The sequence below is a fragment of the Lithohypha guttulata genome (genome assembly GCF_036872675.1).
Source record: "Lithohypha guttulata strain CCFEE 5908 chromosome Unknown scaffold_3, whole genome shotgun sequence".
Taxonomy (NCBI): Eukaryota; Fungi; Ascomycota; class Eurotiomycetes; order Chaetothyriales; family Trichomeriaceae; genus Lithohypha; species Lithohypha guttulata.
Genome location: NW_027042752.1, coordinates 2,691,186 through 2,711,311, shown reverse-complemented (window position 1 = coordinate 2,711,311; position 20,126 = coordinate 2,691,186). Strand labels below are relative to the sequence as shown.

Sequence of the window (20,126 nt, the reverse complement as noted above, 5' to 3'; positions counted from 1 at the left end):
GACAGCCGTCTGTATGTTTTGAGTTGTGAACGACGTCGCAAGCCTTCTCTTTGCTATTTCTGCCGCGCGAGGATGGCGAAATCTGCCTGGTGAAGGCGCGACTGGTTGTGGTGTTGATCTTGTTGCATTTCGAGGGAGAGGTGCTTGACTTAGAGCGTTTGTGGCGGCTCGTGCTACCTGGCTGCCGGCATTCGATATCGGCGATAATGCTGTTTGCGTAGACATTGGGTACGGATCAGGAGGAGTCGAGGAGCGAAGATGTGCCTAACCACTCGCCCAGAAATTCAAGAGCGCAAAACCTAAATGCTCTATGCGTATCTCGAGCCGTCCCAGAACTCGACCTGTACAGACTGAGCTCGGACGGAAGGTGAAGCAAGTGAGTGAGTGAAAGACAATTGTTTACAGGCCGCATGCGGACGAGCCAGGCATCAAGAGTGCTTAACCGGGCAAACCGTAGACAGAAGCCTAAATTCCTAGTCTTCTGGGGTATCTCCTCACTTTAGATGCCTAAACTCCCCTACGTGTTTCCGTGTTTCCGTAAATGAGTGAAGTAGAGTAAATCTGTTGTCCTCATGATCAAAATTATGTACTATTAGTATCGTCGTGTGCTTGGTTACGAGATCACCTCACAGCCAATATTTTCTCCATAACCTTCTTTCGTCGTGCCCATGGGTATCGAAGCATTATTTACGTCGTCTGCAATCTTCATCGCTCCCTCCTCAATGCGCCGAGAACACCTTGTGCTAATCAGGTCAACCGATTCCTAATCCCAAACAGTGCCAATACGTCTTTTTCTAAACCTTTTTCATCGCTGTGTTGATGTTGTAGACTTCAAAGTCACTGAGAGTGGTTGTGATACTGTATGCTGCACGCAAATATTGCTTGCGGTTAGTACCGTAGATCAAGTCGAAGTCCGTATCTACCACCTGAACCATTGGATGCGAGCAATAGAAGTATGGCCTCTGCTCGCTAAGAGCAACCTGTGCCTTCTGCCAAACAAGTTGAATCCTTTCCTTGACGAACGCATGCTGTTGTCTGGCACTTATCCACCAATTCGTAAGCTGTTCCAGCAGCTGCGACGAGCTGTACATTAAGCTCATAATCTTACTGGCTGGCTCGAGTATATCGACTGTTTTGCCAGCAGCAGTGACAATGTCGATTGCCGTATGTATTGCGTATCCTGTAAGCACCCCCCTCGTTACAATCGTGTGATCTCTCACATTGTATCCATCTCGTTGTTGTATCTGCTGAGCAAGCTTGAGAAGTTCTACCGCGTGTACGTTCGCACTCCTGGCATGTGACATAATTTCTCTTTCGCTCAAGTCTCCATGGTGTACTCGTCGATTGAGCTCCATGTGAGCATAATGGTAAAGTACATCCAGGCCAGCGAACTTTCGTGATCTATCGCTGTCATATCGATTGTTCAAGTGTTTGTCGCTTTCCTTGTCCGATCTGCTTTCTTTTGCACGCATGGCGTCCTCATAAGCATCTGACCACCAGTCGAGTTTCTCTTTTAGCTTCTGTCTTGTACTACGATCTAGTACGTAACGTCGTCCTACCTTGATGCATTGTTGATGTCGCCACACGTTCAATTGTATCTCGCTGCAGATTGTTGCGATTTGCAGGAGCCAGACCATGTCACCCATCACGAAATAATCCTGTTGCGTGACTGATTTGGGAATCACATAGTCCTGGTCAAAGACCGGCAATTCAGGAATACGATCCTCTTCGTACAGCTGTCTCGCGCACGGTAGCCGGAGAAATATGTCGCTGTTCTGAAGCATTTTCGGATCGCCTTTGCTAATGCAAGAGAAGGTATCTGTACAAGAGATCGCATAGTATGTCCTGCGTCGGCACTCGGCATACACTGTCGGAGAAAAGCCATATGGAGTCTCTTCCTGCTGACTAGACTGCTCGATGTTAAGTTGCATGACTGCCATTGCCCCGACGCATCTTGCAAAAAGCGAGAATGCTTTTGGGTTTCCGTCTGCAAATTCGGCAAATGCCAGGAAATGCAAGATGTGCACAGTCTGCAAGCAATACCGTGACTCGACTTGATCAAGCTCGCGATACACAATCTCCTTGTAGACCATCCTGTGGGAAGCTCGATCTCTATCGGTGCTGTGGATGGTTCCGAAGGCCATCATTGCATAAAGTACTAGGCGATCACATAGTGACTTCGGAGAGTGGTTCAGTGCCCATCCCATGAAGCGTTCGGGCGGAAAGATTTCGAACGTCGATGTATTGACGTGTTCCATGAAAGCATTTAAGTAGTGTCTTGTCAGTCTATCGTTGGCAAGAACTGGATCTGTGTGTGGTGCGAACCCCTCCGTGTAGATCTCGTTTCTGGTTGCACTGGAAGCAGCATCAAAAGATGTGACTTTCCGTCCATCGTGGGGAGCCTCAGTGTTTACTCTTTGCCTTTTTGACGGCGTCGGTGCATCAGAGACATGGTTTTCCGACATGATCGGTGACGATACCTCGTTCGTGACCTCGGCCAACTTCGAAGATATCTGATGAGCAACATCTGTTGGCGTTGATGCCTCAGTAAGTGCAAGAGATGATTTGCGGGAGTAGAAATAATCTTTGGGTGAATTGGCATGCATTCCGCCCGGAGAGTTGGTGGAAGTATGGAGCTTTGGGCTTCTGTGGCCTTGCCTAGAGCTAGTACAAGCGCGCGTCAGTAGCTGCAGAGAGTAGCCAGAATTATTGGAGGGGCAGGCGGAATCTGGGCAAGTTTTAAACTCACTTTGTGCCACCCTGGAATATGCACGTTCTGTTAGAGCGTAGGCATTGTGAACATTTCGATAGTCCTGGACCACAGGGGCCGTCGCAACGGATCTTCTTTTCTCTGCAGCTGCTGCAAGCTTGACTGAGTCTTTTACGAGGCTTGCCTGTGTCAGTCAGCACAGGTTCTTGAGTAGGTCGTCCACATGTGCCAACATACCTGCTTTGGTCGTACCCCATTTTGGGTTTACTGTATCGCCGTCAACTTCTTTTGGACAGACACTACCATCGTCATAGACATAGCATCTGCCCTTGCCAGGAACTTCATCTTCTCGCATAACTCGTCCATGTTGCCAATTCATCAGATCTGGGTGAGCACTAGAGAGCGTACTTGAACAGGCACGACTAGGTCGTGGGTGGTAGCGCGACTCAATAGAAACAGCGAAGCTTGCTCTACGGTGGGCGTCAACCGGCGGGAAGTTATGGTCCTCAAGTATTGCTGACTGAGGGTCATGCTGCCTGCTTTCCGTTACGAGCCAGCTTCCACGGCTACCACTGGTCGAGGGGGGTGTTGGCAAGGATGACTGACCATTTAGCGGACTTGTGAAAGCTGTGTCTAGACGAAAGGGACCTCGATATGCCAAATCTGGGTGTCCGACTGCACGAACAAAGTTATCGAAGTTAGGTAGTTGCGGTTTTCTGCTGTGCTCTAGCCCGTCAGACGACTGAGGGCGATCGTTGGAATGGTCCATAAGATCAAGGAGAGGACTCAAAGAGTCTTTGATTTCGACGGTGACTTGTACAGTAGCAACGCACACTGCTTTTTTCCAAGGCTCGAAATTTCGCAAATGCTGAAATTCGTGCCAAAGCCTTGCAAAGTTTTGCCTTTACCACACATACGGCGTCTGTAGTGTTTGCATCCCAGCTGCTCACTCCACTGCACACGGAGCTCAGACAACGCGATGGGCAACGAAGTTTGCATTCGTCGGCCTAGAACAGATGGTAGATATGAGTTTGAATTGATGACGATGATACCAGTGGACGACAGACACGATCCTGCAATACTGTCTGGGTCGGACGGGACGATTGAGCCGCGGGAGCAAAAGTACTGGTAGCCTCGCAGTCACTATACCAGAAAGCACTTCTGCTCGAAAGACCAGCGAGCCGCAGGAAGAGGTTAGTGAGTGGCCAGGAATTGTTGCTCCTCGCCAGCTTGCTTGAGAGATAGCGTATGAAGTGCAGATCTAGAATGAATCCATCGTCTAAGGTCATGCTCGAACAACAACTCTCAAGTTGCCAGTCAGGATTTCTGCTTCAGAACGGACGTGCCGTGTCTTGATTTCATCAATGACCATGGTGATGGCATGCCAGCTTGTTAGACGAGTCAGGGACAAGTGGAGTGAATTGGACTAAGTGGCATACATATGTACGAGTGCAGGTTCGACCAAGAAGGTCAAGCTGCATGTAATAGCATAGTTGCAGCCCAAACACAACGATGTGGAACAACCGCGCTTGCTGCGAAATTGTCCTTGGGCCAGGATAGTGTCGGTCCAAGAATCTGTTTTGCCTCTCATGTCGCAGTGCAGGGATAGCCGGACTAGCTGAGAACGCAACATGGGCTGTAGTGGAGTAGATGACGCTAGCAAGGAAGCCAGAGGTGGATGGAGCAGTGGGGATTATGTATCGGTGGAGATGGCTCCTGCTTGAAGCGAAGGCCGCGACGAAGTTTGAGAAAAGATGCTGAAAGATAGCATGCAGCTGGGCACATTGCGTAGCTAGTCACAAGGGCTGTTTCGCGGGTTCACTGCTCGAAAGCTAAAAATGTCTCTAGTGGGATGCAATCGACCCTCGCCTCTTTGACCAAGCCAGCTATCTTGCCTGGTTGTTCGTGTCGTGCAAGTGTCAGGGGCATACCTTGCGCGAACGCTAAGGACGAGGAACCAGACGAAAAGTGCATCGATGTTTGGAGGAAGGGTAGTCATGAATCGTGAACGTGTCGAAAACAGCAGCTTCGCTAGCTTGTACGCGGGATACCGGGATCACTCAGAGCTAACCGAGCACCGAGCATGTCGTGTCCAAAAAGGTCGTTACAACATTTCGAGGTTGATACAGTCGTTCTTGAATACAGATCAGGAAGTAGGTGTTCAATTAGCAATACGTATCAGGCTCGAGATAGCTCACCAACTTCAGGGAGTATCTCCTGGAAAATCTGAGAGAATGCTTGTTCAAGATATCTTGGACGCAGCATTATCGTGTAGAATTGGCTATCGACACTTGCCACAGCTTGGTGGAAATATGGAGGGAGCCACAGAACGTAGGCGTGACACTATCCAATCCTGGCCACTGTCGAAGACAAGATTGAAGGCGAGCACACTGCAGTGGCAGCGCACTTGCTACAGTAGTTCGGAGCCACCTTGCTGGTTCAATGTCGGGTAAGCGTGCGGACCTTGCCGACCATTTCTGCTGATGTGGATTAACATTCGATGTGACAAGTCGCAGAATCCTCGCCCACGAATCTGCTTGGCTTACCTTCTGCACGTTACGCACTCTGTATGCAACATAAACCGCTTGCGAATTGCCGGCAGACAACCCAGCAGTTGCGCCCGCTCATTGTCTACCATCACCGTGACACGAACGATACTGCTTGCGGAAAGAGACACATGCATATCCACGATAGACAGGCTCGCTAGTGATCAGTCTACATACTGTTTGCGCCGCGTGCAGTTATGGACCTGCATCCACGCGGTCTGGCCAGCTGTGATGCTGGAGACAGTCCTGGTTGTCTCCCAGTCAAGAAGCGTGATGACCGCGAAATCGACGATCACTGTCATGGTGAGGACGTATTTAGCAACCCCAGTTGCTCGTGGTGTGGATGGATAGACGCCTGCCAATATCGTGGCGCAACGCTCTCTGGTGGTGATACGAGGTTGTGCATCACGAGGTGTTCATCCACACAATACGTATGTGGACTTTGCACCTCGAGCCTGTTACGCGATCTTCAGGTCAAAGCTCCTGATCATCACGGATATTGCAATGGTTTTTGCTGTGCGATTTTTACATTAATTGAAGACACAAGCTCGAGGTCGCTGATCTCGTATTTTGAGGTTGTTTCCCCATCCTCTTCTCAAGCGCCGGTGACGGTGTCTGAAGGGCCGTTAATGCTTAGATCGTTCCAGTGCCGCTGCTGTGTAACATAGGGTCATCATACGTGTGGTAGGACGTGACAAAGCATCAGGCCACGCAGACAAGGGAGCGTACACGCTTTGTCCTTTGGCGATCGTGGAAGCGACACAATTTGTAGTGAGCTCGCATCAACCATTCCTCACGTGTCGACATGGCCAGCAACAGCTTCCTGAACCTGTCTCCTGATCATCGTTGGAGTAAGTTGTCACCACAGTCAATACGTCGTAACCCTACCCTTCTCAAATTGTCCTGTGTATTTCGTCTGTGCTGTACTATTGGCTCTGTGCACGATTGATCAAGTGCTTACGATCGCCCAAGCATTACTTTCTTCTCATCCGACTTGACACTGTTTCTAACCCCGAGCCTGGTCAGCAGTGCCCGGAGCAGAACTGAGCATTTGCTCGTCCAAATACTGTGGGCTTGAATTCCGGTAGCTTGCAGAGCATATGCTCTACATACTTAGTAGGCTCTGTTTCGTTCGCCCAATACCTCGATAAGGGTGCACCTTACTTCATTTTCAGTTTTCGCCCATTGATGGCTGACCATGTAAAACGTGCATTTACTTCGACTTCAATCGACCAGGATCGGTCTTAGCTTGCTGTGACCGAACCTATGGTTCGTTCGCGAAACCCACGAGCGTTAGTTCTCACCAGCGACGTGGTGGAAAGTCGATACTAATCTTGATATGCATAAGCTAAGAAAACCTCTGGGGTTTGTGCTACTCAAACAACGAATGAAAAGAAGATTGGAATTTCACTTTTTGATAGTGCGGGTGTGGTATGCGCTATGGGGTCGGACCTTCCGAGCCATTCGTAAAAGCACCGAAAGCGGCGAACACGCAAGGCAGCAACGAATGACCAACGAGCGAGCAGCTGTTTAGCTCGAACTCTCGGAAGTCAAAGTAACGAGATACTGGAGTCCGAGGTTTCAGCGAAAGGTACGTATCTTTTTCGGCATGCATGAGAAGGTTTAGATAAGCCATAAGCTCGTTATACCCAGGTCGGTACATAATTCCAGGATGTTGGTAGTCAGGAGTACGTGTCCAGCCAGACGTTGGTGGCTCTTTAGCTCCAATCCCATTCAAGATAGAGTATGTACTGTACCCTGATCGTCCTATATTCATGACGGTACCCTTCGACCTTCTGTGGCGCATGCTATTGATTACATGGTTGTGTAATATCTACAATTCTGTGTGGACAAAGGTCGAGCCATCCCAGGGGACCGGAGTCAAAGGTAAGTTTACGAAGACAGGATCTTTTACTGCATACCCGTAGTATTGCAGGTCACAGCAGAGAAAAAGAGTATGGGCACGGGTATCAGTAAATGTCGGGCCTCACGGCAACTCATGATGCAACGAAGGCATCCATAATCGTAGCAGTTTCTGTTCCCCCGTACGAGCTGGACTGCATCTAACACCCTTGCATCATCTGACAAGCAGCCAAGCTGGTCACTGTTACCGGCTGAAAGGTGCCGCAAGCCTCAAATGAGCAGCGTCTACAAAAGAAGTTGCAGATCGACGAAAGGTAGTTTAAGCTCCGGAAGTTTGTCTGGTCGACTTTCGCGCAGCAAGCAACCAGACGAGTATCGGGAGTGTGAACGTGCGTCCCGCACAGCGCATGTGGGGAGGAGCAACCCAGTACCTACACAGTTTAGGCTCTGTATAATACGTACTAAGGAACTATCGTACCTCAACTAAAGTGCATCAAATCTCGCTTGTATGTTCTACACCACATGATGTTCAGCCGAGCACACATTTGCGCAATCTCATCATCATAGATCATGCCTCAAGAACCAAAGAGGGCGAATGATATGCGAGGCCACAAGTTTAGTATACGTGGATTACGCTGCTACTCGAGTACACAAACGTTCACCGCATTATTTATCCGTTGACCCACTTCGATGTCGATCGATCGTATAAACATAACCAGATTTGAAATCGCGAACTTTCAACCAAGTAAATGCCGGCGCTGACCATGACTCACTCGTAACCCGTGCCGATCCGGTGATACGAGCACAGGGTCGATCAGCCATTCAGCATGCAGCATGCAGCATGCTGAACCTGGTTTTCACCACACCCAATAATCACACACGAGATGCTGCACGCGATCTGCCGAGATCTTGTGGTTCATATCCGAAAAGTTAAGAGGGCGATCTGTTTGCACAGGTCCATCCGTCACGAGCTGGGGGTGCAGGCTACGGACTCCATGTGTTCGAGCTTTCAACCGAGGGGATCCCAATCACGATTGCCTCTCGAAGCTGTGACACCAAGAGAACAGTGACTATTTTCCTGGTTAGTGTGACCCTCCCCCTACTTGTGCGCCACAGGATCTGGCCCGATTCTTGGCAAGATGACACTACTGTAAGCTCCTGAGATCTGCCGCAGAGCCAAGGCAGATGGAACACGTGAATGTGGTGTACCCGTCCAATGCCGCTGGGGTATCTATATCGCTAGAGTACTACTAGGCGGACATCAAGACTCAAAAGCCACCGGATATGCAGTCGTGGTTCAAGCTTTCGCTGGTTTGGTCACGCCGCACAATCGAAGCCAGGGAACGGAGGAATTGCCAGATGAGGAATGCATTGAGGTCACTGCGTTTTGGCTACCAAGTAGACTCGTGATAGACCAACAGATGGCTCACCATATCCTACCTGATTTCTCTACATGGACGATGAGACCGGGACCAAGTAGGATCCTGAAAATCGGTATACTGTGGGACCTGCGAGTGTAGATTGACAATGAAGAAGCACATTTGTTTGTGCAGGTGATCGTTTTTCCCCCTTACTCGAATGCAGGTAACTCGTCTGAAAAAAATGATCAGCTGCCGATTTTGAATCACCTTCTTGAGGTAGTATCCTTCTAAGTCATTTGTGCGAGCATTGAGCGTGAATGCCATCTTGGACAGCCGCCTCGCCCAGACCCGATCGTGTACAAATGCCAACTCTGAATCTTAGTCGATCAAGAGATCCCGACTTGCATGCCCTGCTGACACTAGCTCTTACTCACGGAAGGCCTGACCTATGCTCGGTGTTCATACAATCTTGAGAACAGCAAAGCGTTATAAAGTCTTGCCAGTTATTGAAGCCGTAAATATGTCATGCAATACCCCACGACATCGTGATGGACTGAACGAGCCCGAAGGACCACTAGTCAGGGAACACAGCCAGTGATGCCAGGCGACTGGCACTCCTTCGACCGGCAAGCTAGGATCCTGTCCAGAATGTATGCGTTCCGATGCTTGTGGCACCACTCTTTCCAGCACGACTGAAACCTCTTGCTACGTTGTCTTATCAGCATGGAGCAACTGTAGAACCAGCGCGTCTCGCAAGAAATGGCCTGTACGATGAACGAGGTGATGGAGGAGAGGCGAGACGCTCTGCATCAGCATTTCCAAGGTTGGAACGGCAGTTGACTCAGAGCAACAACAAGCTCTCGTCCGGGGACATGTAGCACTCAAAACGATGTTCAGAAACGTGGGATATTCTCGTGAAGCGAAGCAACTTGCCGGAAGCGATGTCGACGGTGTTCACATCACCTGATTTTCTGTCATTATCAGCTGTTCTGATAACTCGTTTCGGCGACCAGCAGGCGAAGTTAGGACTGTTCGGAGAGGACATTCCTCGAAAGAGCCGCGTGCGTTCTGATCGACATTCGCCATATGCTACAAGCCGAGCGGAAGGGCTTCCTGTCTGTGTAAAGCAGGGATTCATGCTACACAAACTCCCAAGCGAAGCCTCTCATGCTCGGAGTATTAACGGATAGCAAAATGACAGGTTGGAGCCCTTACCTCGAACCGACGACATGAGCATGCAGGTTTCTCAGCCCGTCTCGAGGTTATCAATGTCATCGGCGATGTGCATGGCTCGACAAAGTAGTCAAACAACCTTGTAAGGACTGGAAGCGCGCCGGACCGAGGGGTTTACTGAATTGATAGGTAGACACAACATTAAGAAAGGAAAGTGTAACGTTGAATGGATCAATACAGTGCGCTGACAGAAGGTTTCTGGAAAGAGGTAAGAGTAGGGTTATCGGTCGACGAAGAATAAACATGGCAGATACGAGGTCGGACCATATTCACGTGTTCACGACCTGACGAAGGCGCAATGATCACCACAACTTTACAAGTACAAGTATCACGCGCAAACGTTGCCAGAAAATGGCCTGGAACAACGAACATATTTATGCTGCGTGTCCTCTCGTTTGAATGATTGCCTCCTGGCACATCATGAGAGAAGAAAGAAGGAAATTTTATCAACAAGCTTGATCGTGGATTGCAAGCTGAGTCGTCGTTCTGGTTCTATCTTGTGAAGACGAGCTCAATCAGCTGCATAAGTCCTGCCAACATAGTGGTATTGGCCTTCGTATAGTATAGCTTTCCAGGCAATCCCGTCAAGCTGCAACACATGGCTATCATGATTTGGTACGATACAAAACTCCATTCCCTTCAACATAACATTTAGTTCTCGTGTAGCACCTTCTTGAAGTCCTCGCCGAGTGGCTCAGGCTTCTTGTGCTCTACACCTGTCTGACCAACCTTGTCCTTGCTGTATTGAGCAGCATATGGGTTGAGTCTGAGCAATACTTGTCTGTTCTTGAGTGGGTTCTTCTTCTGTACACCGGTTCTCTTGGTGGTTGCGTAGCCCTTTGGTTCCTTGAGAACTGATTGAATTTCGGATGAGTTGATCAATCGGGTGATGTCCGCGTTGCTAACAACGTTGGTTGGGAGAAGGAAGTCCTTCTTATATGAGGAGGCTTCTGTGGTAGATCCGTAGATGTCATCTAGAGCCTTGAAAGCATCTGACGTCCAGATAATGAAGCGGCCAAGGTGACCACCTGGTGCAAGCTGGAGGAGGTTGAGAGCAGTGACTGGCGAAGTCTCGACACCGGGGATGTTTCTGAAAGCTCGAACGAGTTCCTTGCCATCAGTCTCTGGGCTGTAGACGACCAGAGGACCTCGTCGCAGCTTGTATCTTCGACCTCTCAGCTTACCCTTACCTGCTCGAAGCTTTCGTGACTTCTGTGCCTTGACAACATCTGGACCTGCACCGACGCTCTTGAGCAGAGTTACTGCTGCTTGTGTCTTGACGAGACCTTTCACAGCGGATGATGCAACGACAAGAGGAACCTCGGGGACGGTTGCGATTCGGTGACCTCGGGCAAGCAGGAGAGCAGGAACTGATGAAGCAGCGATGGCAGATGCAACAGCAAATCGCCTAGCAAATGGTCAGTAAATTACTCGTTGCGCAAATTGCGTCTTGCACGTACTTCTGGTTCTGGTTGACCTTCTGGTGCCACTTTCGCCAGACCTTTGTAGGAGCAAACATACGACCAGCTCGGCACATATTACCAAAGGCGGCCTGACCAGCTCTGTGTGTACCACCACCAGAGACACGAGGGATACGAGCGACAGCTCGACCTGGATATTGTCAATCATCGAGTTCAATCTCTTTTTCATCCTACGATGTTGCTACTAACCTGTACCCCATGACTCTGCTGAAGTCTGCTCACCAGCCTTCTCACTCACTGCATATGGCTGTCGCTTGTTCTTGGCCATACCACTGTGTACAGTACTGTATTCATCTTAGCAATTTGTTCCAAGCGCTTTTCGTTTCGTAATTTCGTACTGGACAATATCGGGTCGGATTGGGGAGCTGAAGACAGCTGGGAGAGTGTGTGTATCCCCGCTGCTTGCGCCATCTGCGCCGACGATACCGACGGTAGGTCTGTTCGACATCTTGAGTGTTGTGTGTGGTGGAATGGAATTGTGATTGTCGGCGTCGAATATCGAAAGTTCACCAAAAATGTCGGCTTAAGCAGGCTTGGCGTGCGCAGGACGAATCTGTTAGTAAGCGGGACAATCCTGGCCAATGAGATGATACTATGGTATGACAGGTACACATGTAGTACGGTATGACCAAAGACGCATAATGGTCGCCGTGAACGGATCTTTCAATCTTCTTGCAAGAGTACAGCTCTTTAGAACGAGACCTTCTTCTCATTGTGACAATATCTACCTCGACGTAGTCCTAGCGGTATAGGCTATCAAGAATGCGGTACCAAGTTGACGGTATGGGTACCTATCGCAAACTTCGAGTGTGAACAGATAACGCTCGCTTTCAGTTCGACCATGTATCATGATGGCTATGAGCTGCGTGCATCCGAGACCATTGTCCAATAGCACACCCATTTCCATCAACCATGCCTTTCCAAACACACCTCACAGGTTCTAAACAAACAGTATCCAGATCACGAAAATTAACAGCTCACTACCTTACTGCTCCTCAATGGAACGCTTCTGACCAAATGCGCTCACAGCCTCGAAATACACATCCGCAACACCCTTGCAAATACCCTCAGATATCAGTCCTTCCGTTGCACACTCATTGTAAAGATCTTTCTTAAAGTTGAGATCAATGAGATCTTTGTTATCATCGGAAAATCGACCTTGGGTCTTGTAATTGCGGTATCCAAAATCATGACGATAACAGCTGTCTCTGAAGTTGAAGCCGAGAGGCTCATCTGGGGAAGCTGTGCATCCGTTTGAGGTCCAGTCGAGCTCTGGTGGGTCTTGGGCAGCTCGTGCGGTTTGGAAGTCCTCCATGCTAGTAGAGAAAAGCAGTTGGTCGGTTTTTACCTCCAGGTCTGTTTGTCGTTCATAAATGCCTGAGGCTTTTAACGGGAGGGAGCTGCAGACACTCGCGAGTGCAAGGAGGGTCACTGCGAAAGTTTTCATGGTTGCTTGAGATGTACCGTCTTTGTGGTGTTTCGTAACGAATGTGATGCAGTGGGAGTACTAATAACAAACCCACGATCTAGCTTGCAAACGAGAGATATAGCAGGGAGTAATGCGACAATCACGTTGCTTTAAGACTCACCTGAGTATGCGACATTGATAGCTTTTATTCACGATGGGCACGCTCAGTACGTAGCTGAATCCTTGCAACTTGATCGCCGGTCACCTTGCGGCGACGACTCAAAGACATGTTGGACCATGGATCATGGTTATTGGTTCATGTAGAAGTGATCTGCTATGCTGTCGCCTTGTTTCGAAAGTGACAGTGAAGGACAAATCATAAATAGATTGGGGCATGGCCAAGACTGACGCGTCAAAACAGCCCCGCTCAGCAGGTACATGGCGACATCTTCACCCCCGCGATTGGTTCCTGCCTAAGATTTACGCGAAACAATTCAACTTTTGCACTACCAATTGTCTTTGCTCTGCATTGAAAAGCAACACTCTACTAAAACATACAAGCATTTATCGTCTTCTCACAGCCCTTGTATACCACGTCTTCAACGGAAAAGCGGTACAATCAAACGCCACATCTCCATCATGGCATCCGAACTCAAGAAAGACACCATCAAGAACGGCGATGGATCGACATACCCAAAGAAGGGTGACAACGTGACCATGGAGTATACTGGCTGGCTCTACGACGAAAATGCTCCCAAGAACCGAGGAAAGCAGTTTGACAGTTCTGTCGGTCGAGGCGACTTCAAGACCAAGATTGGCGTTGGTCAAGTCATCCAGGGCTGGGATCAGGGTGTGCCACAGATGTCATTGGGCGAGCGAGCAGTCTTGACGATTCCTGGTCACATGGCGTATGGACGAGATGGCTACCCTGGCTTGATCCCTCAAAACGCTACACTTATCTTCGAGGTTGAGTTGAAGAAGATCAACTAGGACGTATGAGGAGAGGAGGGGTTGCGTGACTACATGAGACTCAAATGCAGATAACATGGGTCTGGGACCTGGGAGGTAACACGGCATAAACTTATGTGAGGTTTTCATCAAGGTGAAAACGACGGAGCTTCAAGCTCTACCTGGACCAACGCAGATAAGACTTCAACATTAGCGGTGGTAGACTATTCAACTGCTACGCCAGACCATGCAAATCGTCAATGCATTTTGACGCCTTCTTCAGTTTCCCAGTCGTACTCGTGACGTCTTCTCTATCTTGGTCTTCAACAGTAAGGGGCAAGTATTATTACACATGGCGATCGCTAGTCGTTCTTCGTGCGACACATTCTTGTCACCATTTCTAAACCAAAGTAGGTACAGTGTAGCAACGGCAAGTTCACTGCCATTGTTTGTAGCTAGTGCCGGTTCGTGAGTAGTCTATACGATTTATGAGTTTTCAAGCAATGACTATTGTCCTCGTACCCTAGGTGCATCGTGCCATGTGCCGTTTGCATCCCATATAGCTGGCCTGGTATACCTGCCAGCATTGTTTCCGTTCATCCAAGCAAATCTATAAAATTCCGTCTCATTCTTCGTCCGCCACCTTCGAGTCATTGTGACCTGATCCGGCTCATAGAAGAGCTCGTTGTCTAGATAGCCACGCCACCGTTCAACATCATTGATCAAGATGCTAACACCATCGATGCCAGTATCTGCTGGCAAATGATCCCAATTGAAAGTAATCACTTCACCATCACGACCAATGCTCGCCGTGATATTGGGCGAGGTTGCTCCCCACCAGGATGATCCGCCATGACCATTAGGACCTTCACCAAGAGAAGCAGGTGTCTCCACTATGGAAGCAAATCCCCATCTAGCCACACCGTTAATGAAAAAACCGAGTAGCAGACCCTGATAAGCCAGACTGGGTCGTACCCTAAAGGCAGTACCTGGCATGAATATCATACCGAGAATGTAGTGATGTATACGCAGTCGCAAGCCAGGTAAAGATACGAGAATAATCAAAGTCAAAGCCATCAGTCCATATACAGCCAGGTATCGTGGAAGGTTGCCAGATATACGTATCCAATGAATTTGTGTAATGATAATGACGAGGACGATTGCAACAATAATAGCAAGAGCGAAGCCGGCTCCAGGTTGTGCCAGATCGTGAGGTGTAAGTCTTCCAATAGGTATCAGAGGAGCAAAAGTATAGTTGTTTAGGGCACCCAAAAAGCAGAAACCAAGATAGAGTACGACTTTCTCGACCTGAGCAGTAAGATCGGTCAGAAGAGGTCTTGCACACCATCTGTACATGATCGCAGCGACGAACGAGGCCGGCAGCAATCGAGACATGAGGGTGCTGAGCAGCTCATAGAAATCAGGTTGGTTTGGTGGATCGGAGACAAGCCCAACATGGAACATAAGGACAATGAACGTGCCCCAGAAGAACACTGCAGGTGAAGTTGTGAACAGACCAAGGATCACCAGAGCAACAGCAGTGACGGCGAAGATGTCCCAACGTGAGCCGGAAGGACATTGTTTCTGGCTCTCTTTCAGCTCTGGGAACATGAAGGACCGTGGGAAATCTGAGGGAAAGCCGTGACTCTTGATGCCGTGCCGTTCAGATGCCTCGTAGTGTGAGTCTGACCCAACAAGCAATGCGACACCACAGCCGCCGTCGTTGGATATCGCGCCTGCATGAATAGCTGCCTGGCATATGAAGCTGTCGGCACGATAGACGGCTGGGGAATCAGGATCACTCTTCTTCGGCCCACCGATCACCTGCTGCTCGAATTGAATGGTCTCGTTGCCCACAACGTATCTGTTGTACTGTAGCGCTTCACCACAATTGGCAGGACACCGAAAGGCGAGGTATTGATTCGAGAAAGGACGACAATTGTTCCCATTAAGACCACATCTGTTACCGCCTTCCCACCACGTTGCACCACACCAGATGTTTGAAGGCTTGCCGTAGCCCTTTATTTCACCCGTGCCAGCCTTGTGTTTGAGCATGACTGACCATATCGTGAACCATACTGACAAGAAGGCTATGAGGAGGCATGCTCTGTGTTTTCGCTTCGGCACATAACGATCGAGCAGTCTTATTGGTATTTCTTGTACTCTCGGAAGGAGTGGCTCAATTCTGAGCTCGCGCGGAGGTTGCGGCCCTTTGACCCAGGTCGCGACTGCCTTACCTGCTCTCTTTAGAGGCTGTGGCACCCAGCCCAACCCAGACGATTTCGCATTCGGTCTCAGCCAAGCAGGTACAGGCAGTCCATGTTCTGAAGTTTCAGAAGACGAACGGAAATGCAAATCTCGTGTGGTTTGAGCATCTTCGTTGTCATCATCGCTCAGCGGTTGTCTTTCTGGATCATCTCGGTAAGACGAAGGCTCTTGAGGAGGTACATACGGCGCCATGTTGCTACTCTTGATGGGCACAATATTGAGAATGCGAGCTACGAGTACAAAGAAAGTGCCATTCGAGCTGCGAGCCCGGATCGTTCAGGAATCCATGACAGAAGCGCTACAAGAGAGCTCGAATCGCGACAGTATATGTGCCAAGCCGGCCTACAGTACACGACTGCATGGAACCATATACTCGTTGACGTGTGCCATGACTGTCGCGTAAAGAGCTTCAGGACGCGGATAATTAGGGTGGCTCACGGTTGGATCTTCAAGCTGCCCGCAAGCCAGCTGGCCCCACTCGAGCCATCTTTTAGGCGGCCATAGCCTCGAAGATTCCGTGGTCAGTATTGAACATTTCTATGCGAGCGCCAAAAAGATGTTCGCGAAATACAACTGTTACTCGTCTATCAGCCTTCCTGATGCTGCAAACACGCATGATTGCAACAATCTTGGCTATGGTCAAGACATGAATAAGTGGAGACCCCATCAGATACTGTGCCTGTAGAGGTCCAAAAGCACGAAGAGCACATTTCCATCACGCCATATTAGCAGACAGCCGTAGAAGATTGTAAATATACGAACAGTCCCTATATCTGCAGCTATTCGTGTTTCCACCACGAACACACAAAGAATCCGCCTCAGGCTATCGAAACCTGCTTAATATTCAGCTATTTCACAATGCCATACACTTTCGAACCCACGGTTCAGGCGCCGCTTTCAGGCGATCTCAAGCAGCGGATGGATTGGTCAGCCAGCTGCTCGGCCGAAAATACTGGCAGCTCTGTCCTTGCACAGAGAAACAGACCTGGAGACCAGTTTAGCGCAACGAGGTGAGAATGCTGCTTCTGAATGGTTGAACGGCACGGCGGAAGAGGCAAAAAAGTAGACCGATAAGGTCATGACTTCGGTACAATCGCGTATCCGGTATCTCGGCCACGCAACGTGAAGGGCGTGAAGGCTTCATTCTGCTTGTCAACCTGTATAGCCCTTCACTCAGCTGCCGGTCTTATTGCAGAATTCGTTGTTCACTGTATCAGCAATGGTTGAAAACATGGACAACTTCGAGCTTGCGCCACCAGTCGACCTTAGCCACCACTTCTCTGCTGTCACCAAGCGGAGAGTGGCTAGCAAAATCAAAGCCTTCTACAAGTATTTCACGATACCAGGCATTGCAAATTTAGCTGGAGGTCCGTCTAAGAACTCTTACTATTTGTGTATCTTTACTAATCTAGACAGGCCTACCTGCTCCAGAGTACTTCCCATTCGATGACCTCGAAGCGAAGTCGGCTCTTCCACACAGGTTCAAGCCAACGTCGAACACCCCAGTCGACCCTCCATCCGCCTCAAAGAAGCACAAGCACAATGCCTACTTGAACGATCCTACTCAGACCCGCGTCACCGTTCCTCATGCCTCAAGTCAACCGAATAGATTGGAGCGCATCGATCTGAACACAGCTTTGCAATATGGTACAGCTCAGGGCTATCCTCCTCTATATGCCTTCATCCGCGAGTTCGCCCTGACTCGACTTCACCCTAATATCCCATACAAGGATGGCGGAGAGGTAATCCTTACCTGCGGCAGTACTGATGGTTTTGCGAAAATACTGGAGTGCTTCACAAACATATGGACACCCGATAGTGGCAAGCCACTCTCCGAACGTGAGGGTCTGCTTTGCGAAGAGTTTGCATACATGAACGCGCTCCAGACTGCGAGACCTCGTGGCATGAGTGTCACGCCAGTGGCTATCGACGCAGAGGGTATGCTCGCCTATGGTCATCCAAAGTGTTTATACAACGTACTGTCAAATTGGGATGTTGAAAAAGATGGAGGCAAGAGACCACACATCATATATACTGTGACAATGGGCCAAAACCCAACGAGTGGCCTGTTGAGCGTCAAGCGCAGAAAGGAAATCTACGAGATCTGCCAGAAATTTGACGTGCTTATTGCTGAGGACGATCCATACTTTTACATTCAGTTTCCGCATGCTGCGAATGAGTTCTCTCAGAAGCATCGAAATGGCCAAATAGTCAGTATGAACCACTTCGCCGAGAACAACTTGAACTACCAGACCAGCCTAAGAGTGCCTGTGCGAGGAACAGTGAAGAACAGCAATGGCTACCCATGCACGACGACCCGTATGAGAAAAGGAAAATCTTCTGGGTCTGAGTTCTTGGACTCACTGGTACCATCATACCTCAGCATCGACGTTGATGGACGCGTTATCAGGATGGATACCTTTAGCAAGACGATTGCACCAGGCTGCAGACTCGGCTGGTTGACTGCACAACCTGCCATCATCGAGAAGATCCTACGAATCACTGAGACAAGCACACAGCAACCAAGTGGCTTTGTCCAAAGTCTTGTCGCAGAAATGCTGATCGGACCCGACAAGTACGATTTCGCAAGCTCGGGAAAAGGAAGCGAAAAGCCTGCCGCAGGATGGAAGATGGACGGATGGATCAGATGGCTCGAGGGCCTTCGAGGCAACTACGAGCGACGCATGCGGATAATGTGCGAAGTCCTCGAGGAGGGCAAATATGTTGCCACATCCGGTCCTTCCCAAGCCGACCTCCAAGAGCAAGAAGTGCAGGCTAGAACTCGACGCCTTGTTCAAGGTGTCCAAGCTGCTAGACGACAGCGTCTCAACCGAGTCATTGCCTGCTCATACGCAAGAACCAATGCTGCTGAGCTGGCCAACCCCACAATCCCAAGCACTACCATCCAAGACTCCAAATCCACCCCCGACGACAATGACGCCTTCGAAGTCCTCACCAAGACCCAAATCTACGACTTCGTCCCCCCAATGGCAGGCATGTTCCTCTGGCTCCACCTCCGCCTCGAAACCCACCCCCTCTTCTCCTCCTTCCCGCACGACCAATTCTCCCACGCCCTCTGGATCTTCCAAACTCGTGACCCCTACAAAGTCCTCGTAGCACCCGGCACCATGTTCGCGCCCACACAAGAGATTCAAGATGCAAAGGGCTGGCAGTATTACAGATTGTGCTTTGCGGCTGTGAATGAGAATGATATCAGGGCTATTAGTGAGAATTTTGTCAAGTGTTGTCATGATTTCTGGCAGATTAAGGATAAGAAGGTTATTCAGGATATGTTGGATGAGGATGAGAGTGGGCAGGTTAGTGAGAGGGTGCAGGAATTGATGAAGGAGGGGACCTGGACTGTTAGTCCTGTTATGTGTTAGATGTTGGTTGATTGGTTGCGATGAGTGATGATTTTTGATCAGATTAGTGGTAAGCGAATCTCCAGGCATCTTGTTTTCTATTCCTATGTTGCCATTAGTGGTTTTTCAGATTAAGCAAGCGGACGGTCATGAGATGCGTGATGAGAAAATCGGAACAGAAAATGCCTGAGCAGTGTCGAGTTCCGTACTATTGTAAATAGATACGAAGAATTATCTAAGATGTTACCATTTCGTCCAACCGTTCAGCACTGCTTTGCAAAAGACCCATGCAAAGAGCTGGTATTGTCCTAACCCGAGAGTTCTGCTCGAGTCACTATCTGCTAACCATCTATTGACCTGGGCCCTTGCAAGTACCACCGATGAGGTTCATCCAGTGGCAAGAGTTGAACTCGGAGTAGACGGTCTTGATTTGCCAAGCCCGGGTGGTGGTGTTGTAGCTCGAGGCAATGCTGTTGATACCCTTGACGACTGGCTTGGTTGGGTCAATGGTGATGGTCCATCGGAAACCAACCTTAGTGCAGTCAACGCTGTCGATGCTGAGGATGGTCATTGGGAGAGCTGGCTGGGAACCCTGACCGGCCTCGAAGGCGGCCTTGCTGGGGAAGGTTGTTGAGCCCAATGGGTAACCGGCGAGGATGTTGATGCTGTCCGAGGTATCGGTGAAGTCGTTGGAGAGGAGCTTCTCAGCAGTAGCGAGGGTGTAGTTGCTGATCAGGGATTGGAAGCCGTTGACAAGGGTGGTGGCATCAGAGCTGGTCAAGCAAGATGGAGCTGGAGGAGTGAAGGATGAGGTTGCTGAAGGGCGGCTGACTTGAGAGGCAGACGAGGCAGACGAGGTAGCAGGGCGGCTGACCTGGGAGCCCCATTGAGGAGCAGCGGCGGCGAGGCCGGTGATGGCAAGAACTGCTGCGAGGGAGAACTTCAT

The 20,126-nt window shown here is 49.7% G+C and overlaps 7 protein-coding genes across 7 annotated transcripts; 2 read left to right on the top strand and 5 right to left on the bottom strand.

Moving 5' to 3' along the window:
• Nucleotides 1-794: 794 nt before the first annotated feature.
• Nucleotides 795-2,967, bottom strand: LTR64_004775 (uncharacterized protein; the record flags this gene model as incomplete). The annotated part of the gene is made up of 2 exons (XM_064899119.1): nucleotides 795-2,658; nucleotides 2,948-2,967. The coding sequence occupies 2 exons, from the start codon at nucleotides 2,965-2,967 to the stop codon at nucleotides 795-797; spliced, it is 1,884 nt and encodes a 627-aa protein (XP_064755076.1).
• A 7,397-nt stretch (nucleotides 2,968-10,364) lies between these two features.
• On the bottom strand, nucleotides 10,365-11,642 carry RPL4B (60S ribosomal protein L4B; the record flags this gene model as incomplete). Its single annotated transcript, XM_064899118.1, has 4 exons — nucleotides 10,365-11,121; nucleotides 11,174-11,324; nucleotides 11,384-11,478; nucleotides 11,533-11,642. The coding sequence occupies 4 exons, from the start codon at nucleotides 11,640-11,642 to the stop codon at nucleotides 10,365-10,367; spliced, it is 1,113 nt and encodes a 370-aa protein (XP_064755075.1).
• A 458-nt stretch (nucleotides 11,643-12,100) lies between these two features.
• LTR64_004773 (uncharacterized protein) lies at nucleotides 12,101-12,509 on the bottom strand (the record flags this gene model as incomplete). The annotated part of the gene is made up of 2 exons (XM_064899117.1): nucleotides 12,101-12,134; nucleotides 12,184-12,509. The coding sequence occupies 2 exons, from the start codon at nucleotides 12,507-12,509 to the stop codon at nucleotides 12,101-12,103; spliced, it is 360 nt and encodes a 119-aa protein (XP_064755074.1).
• A 732-nt stretch (nucleotides 12,510-13,241) lies between these two features.
• On the top strand, nucleotides 13,242-13,592 carry LTR64_004772 (uncharacterized protein; the record flags this gene model as incomplete). The annotated part of the gene is made up of 1 exon (XM_064899116.1): nucleotides 13,242-13,592. One exon carries the CDS (start codon nucleotides 13,242-13,244, stop codon nucleotides 13,590-13,592), a length of 351 nt encoding a protein of 116 aa, XP_064755073.1.
• A 465-nt stretch (nucleotides 13,593-14,057) lies between these two features.
• Nucleotides 14,058-16,010, bottom strand: LTR64_004771 (uncharacterized protein; the record flags this gene model as incomplete). The annotated part of the gene is made up of 1 exon (XM_064899115.1): nucleotides 14,058-16,010. The coding sequence occupies one exon, from the start codon at nucleotides 16,008-16,010 to the stop codon at nucleotides 14,058-14,060; it is 1,953 nt and encodes a 650-aa protein (XP_064755072.1).
• A 1,027-nt stretch (nucleotides 16,011-17,037) lies between these two features.
• Nucleotides 17,038-19,201, top strand: LTR64_004770 (uncharacterized protein; the record flags this gene model as incomplete). The annotated part of the gene is made up of 2 exons (XM_064899114.1): nucleotides 17,038-17,185; nucleotides 17,235-19,201. 2 exons carry the CDS (start codon nucleotides 17,038-17,040, stop codon nucleotides 19,199-19,201), a joined length of 2,115 nt encoding a protein of 704 aa, XP_064755071.1.
• Nucleotides 19,202-19,529: 328 nt separating this feature from the next.
• On the bottom strand, nucleotides 19,530-20,126 carry LTR64_004769 (uncharacterized protein; the record flags this gene model as incomplete). The annotated part of the gene is made up of 1 exon (XM_064899113.1): nucleotides 19,530-20,126. One exon carries the CDS (start codon nucleotides 20,124-20,126, stop codon nucleotides 19,530-19,532), a length of 597 nt encoding a protein of 198 aa, XP_064755070.1.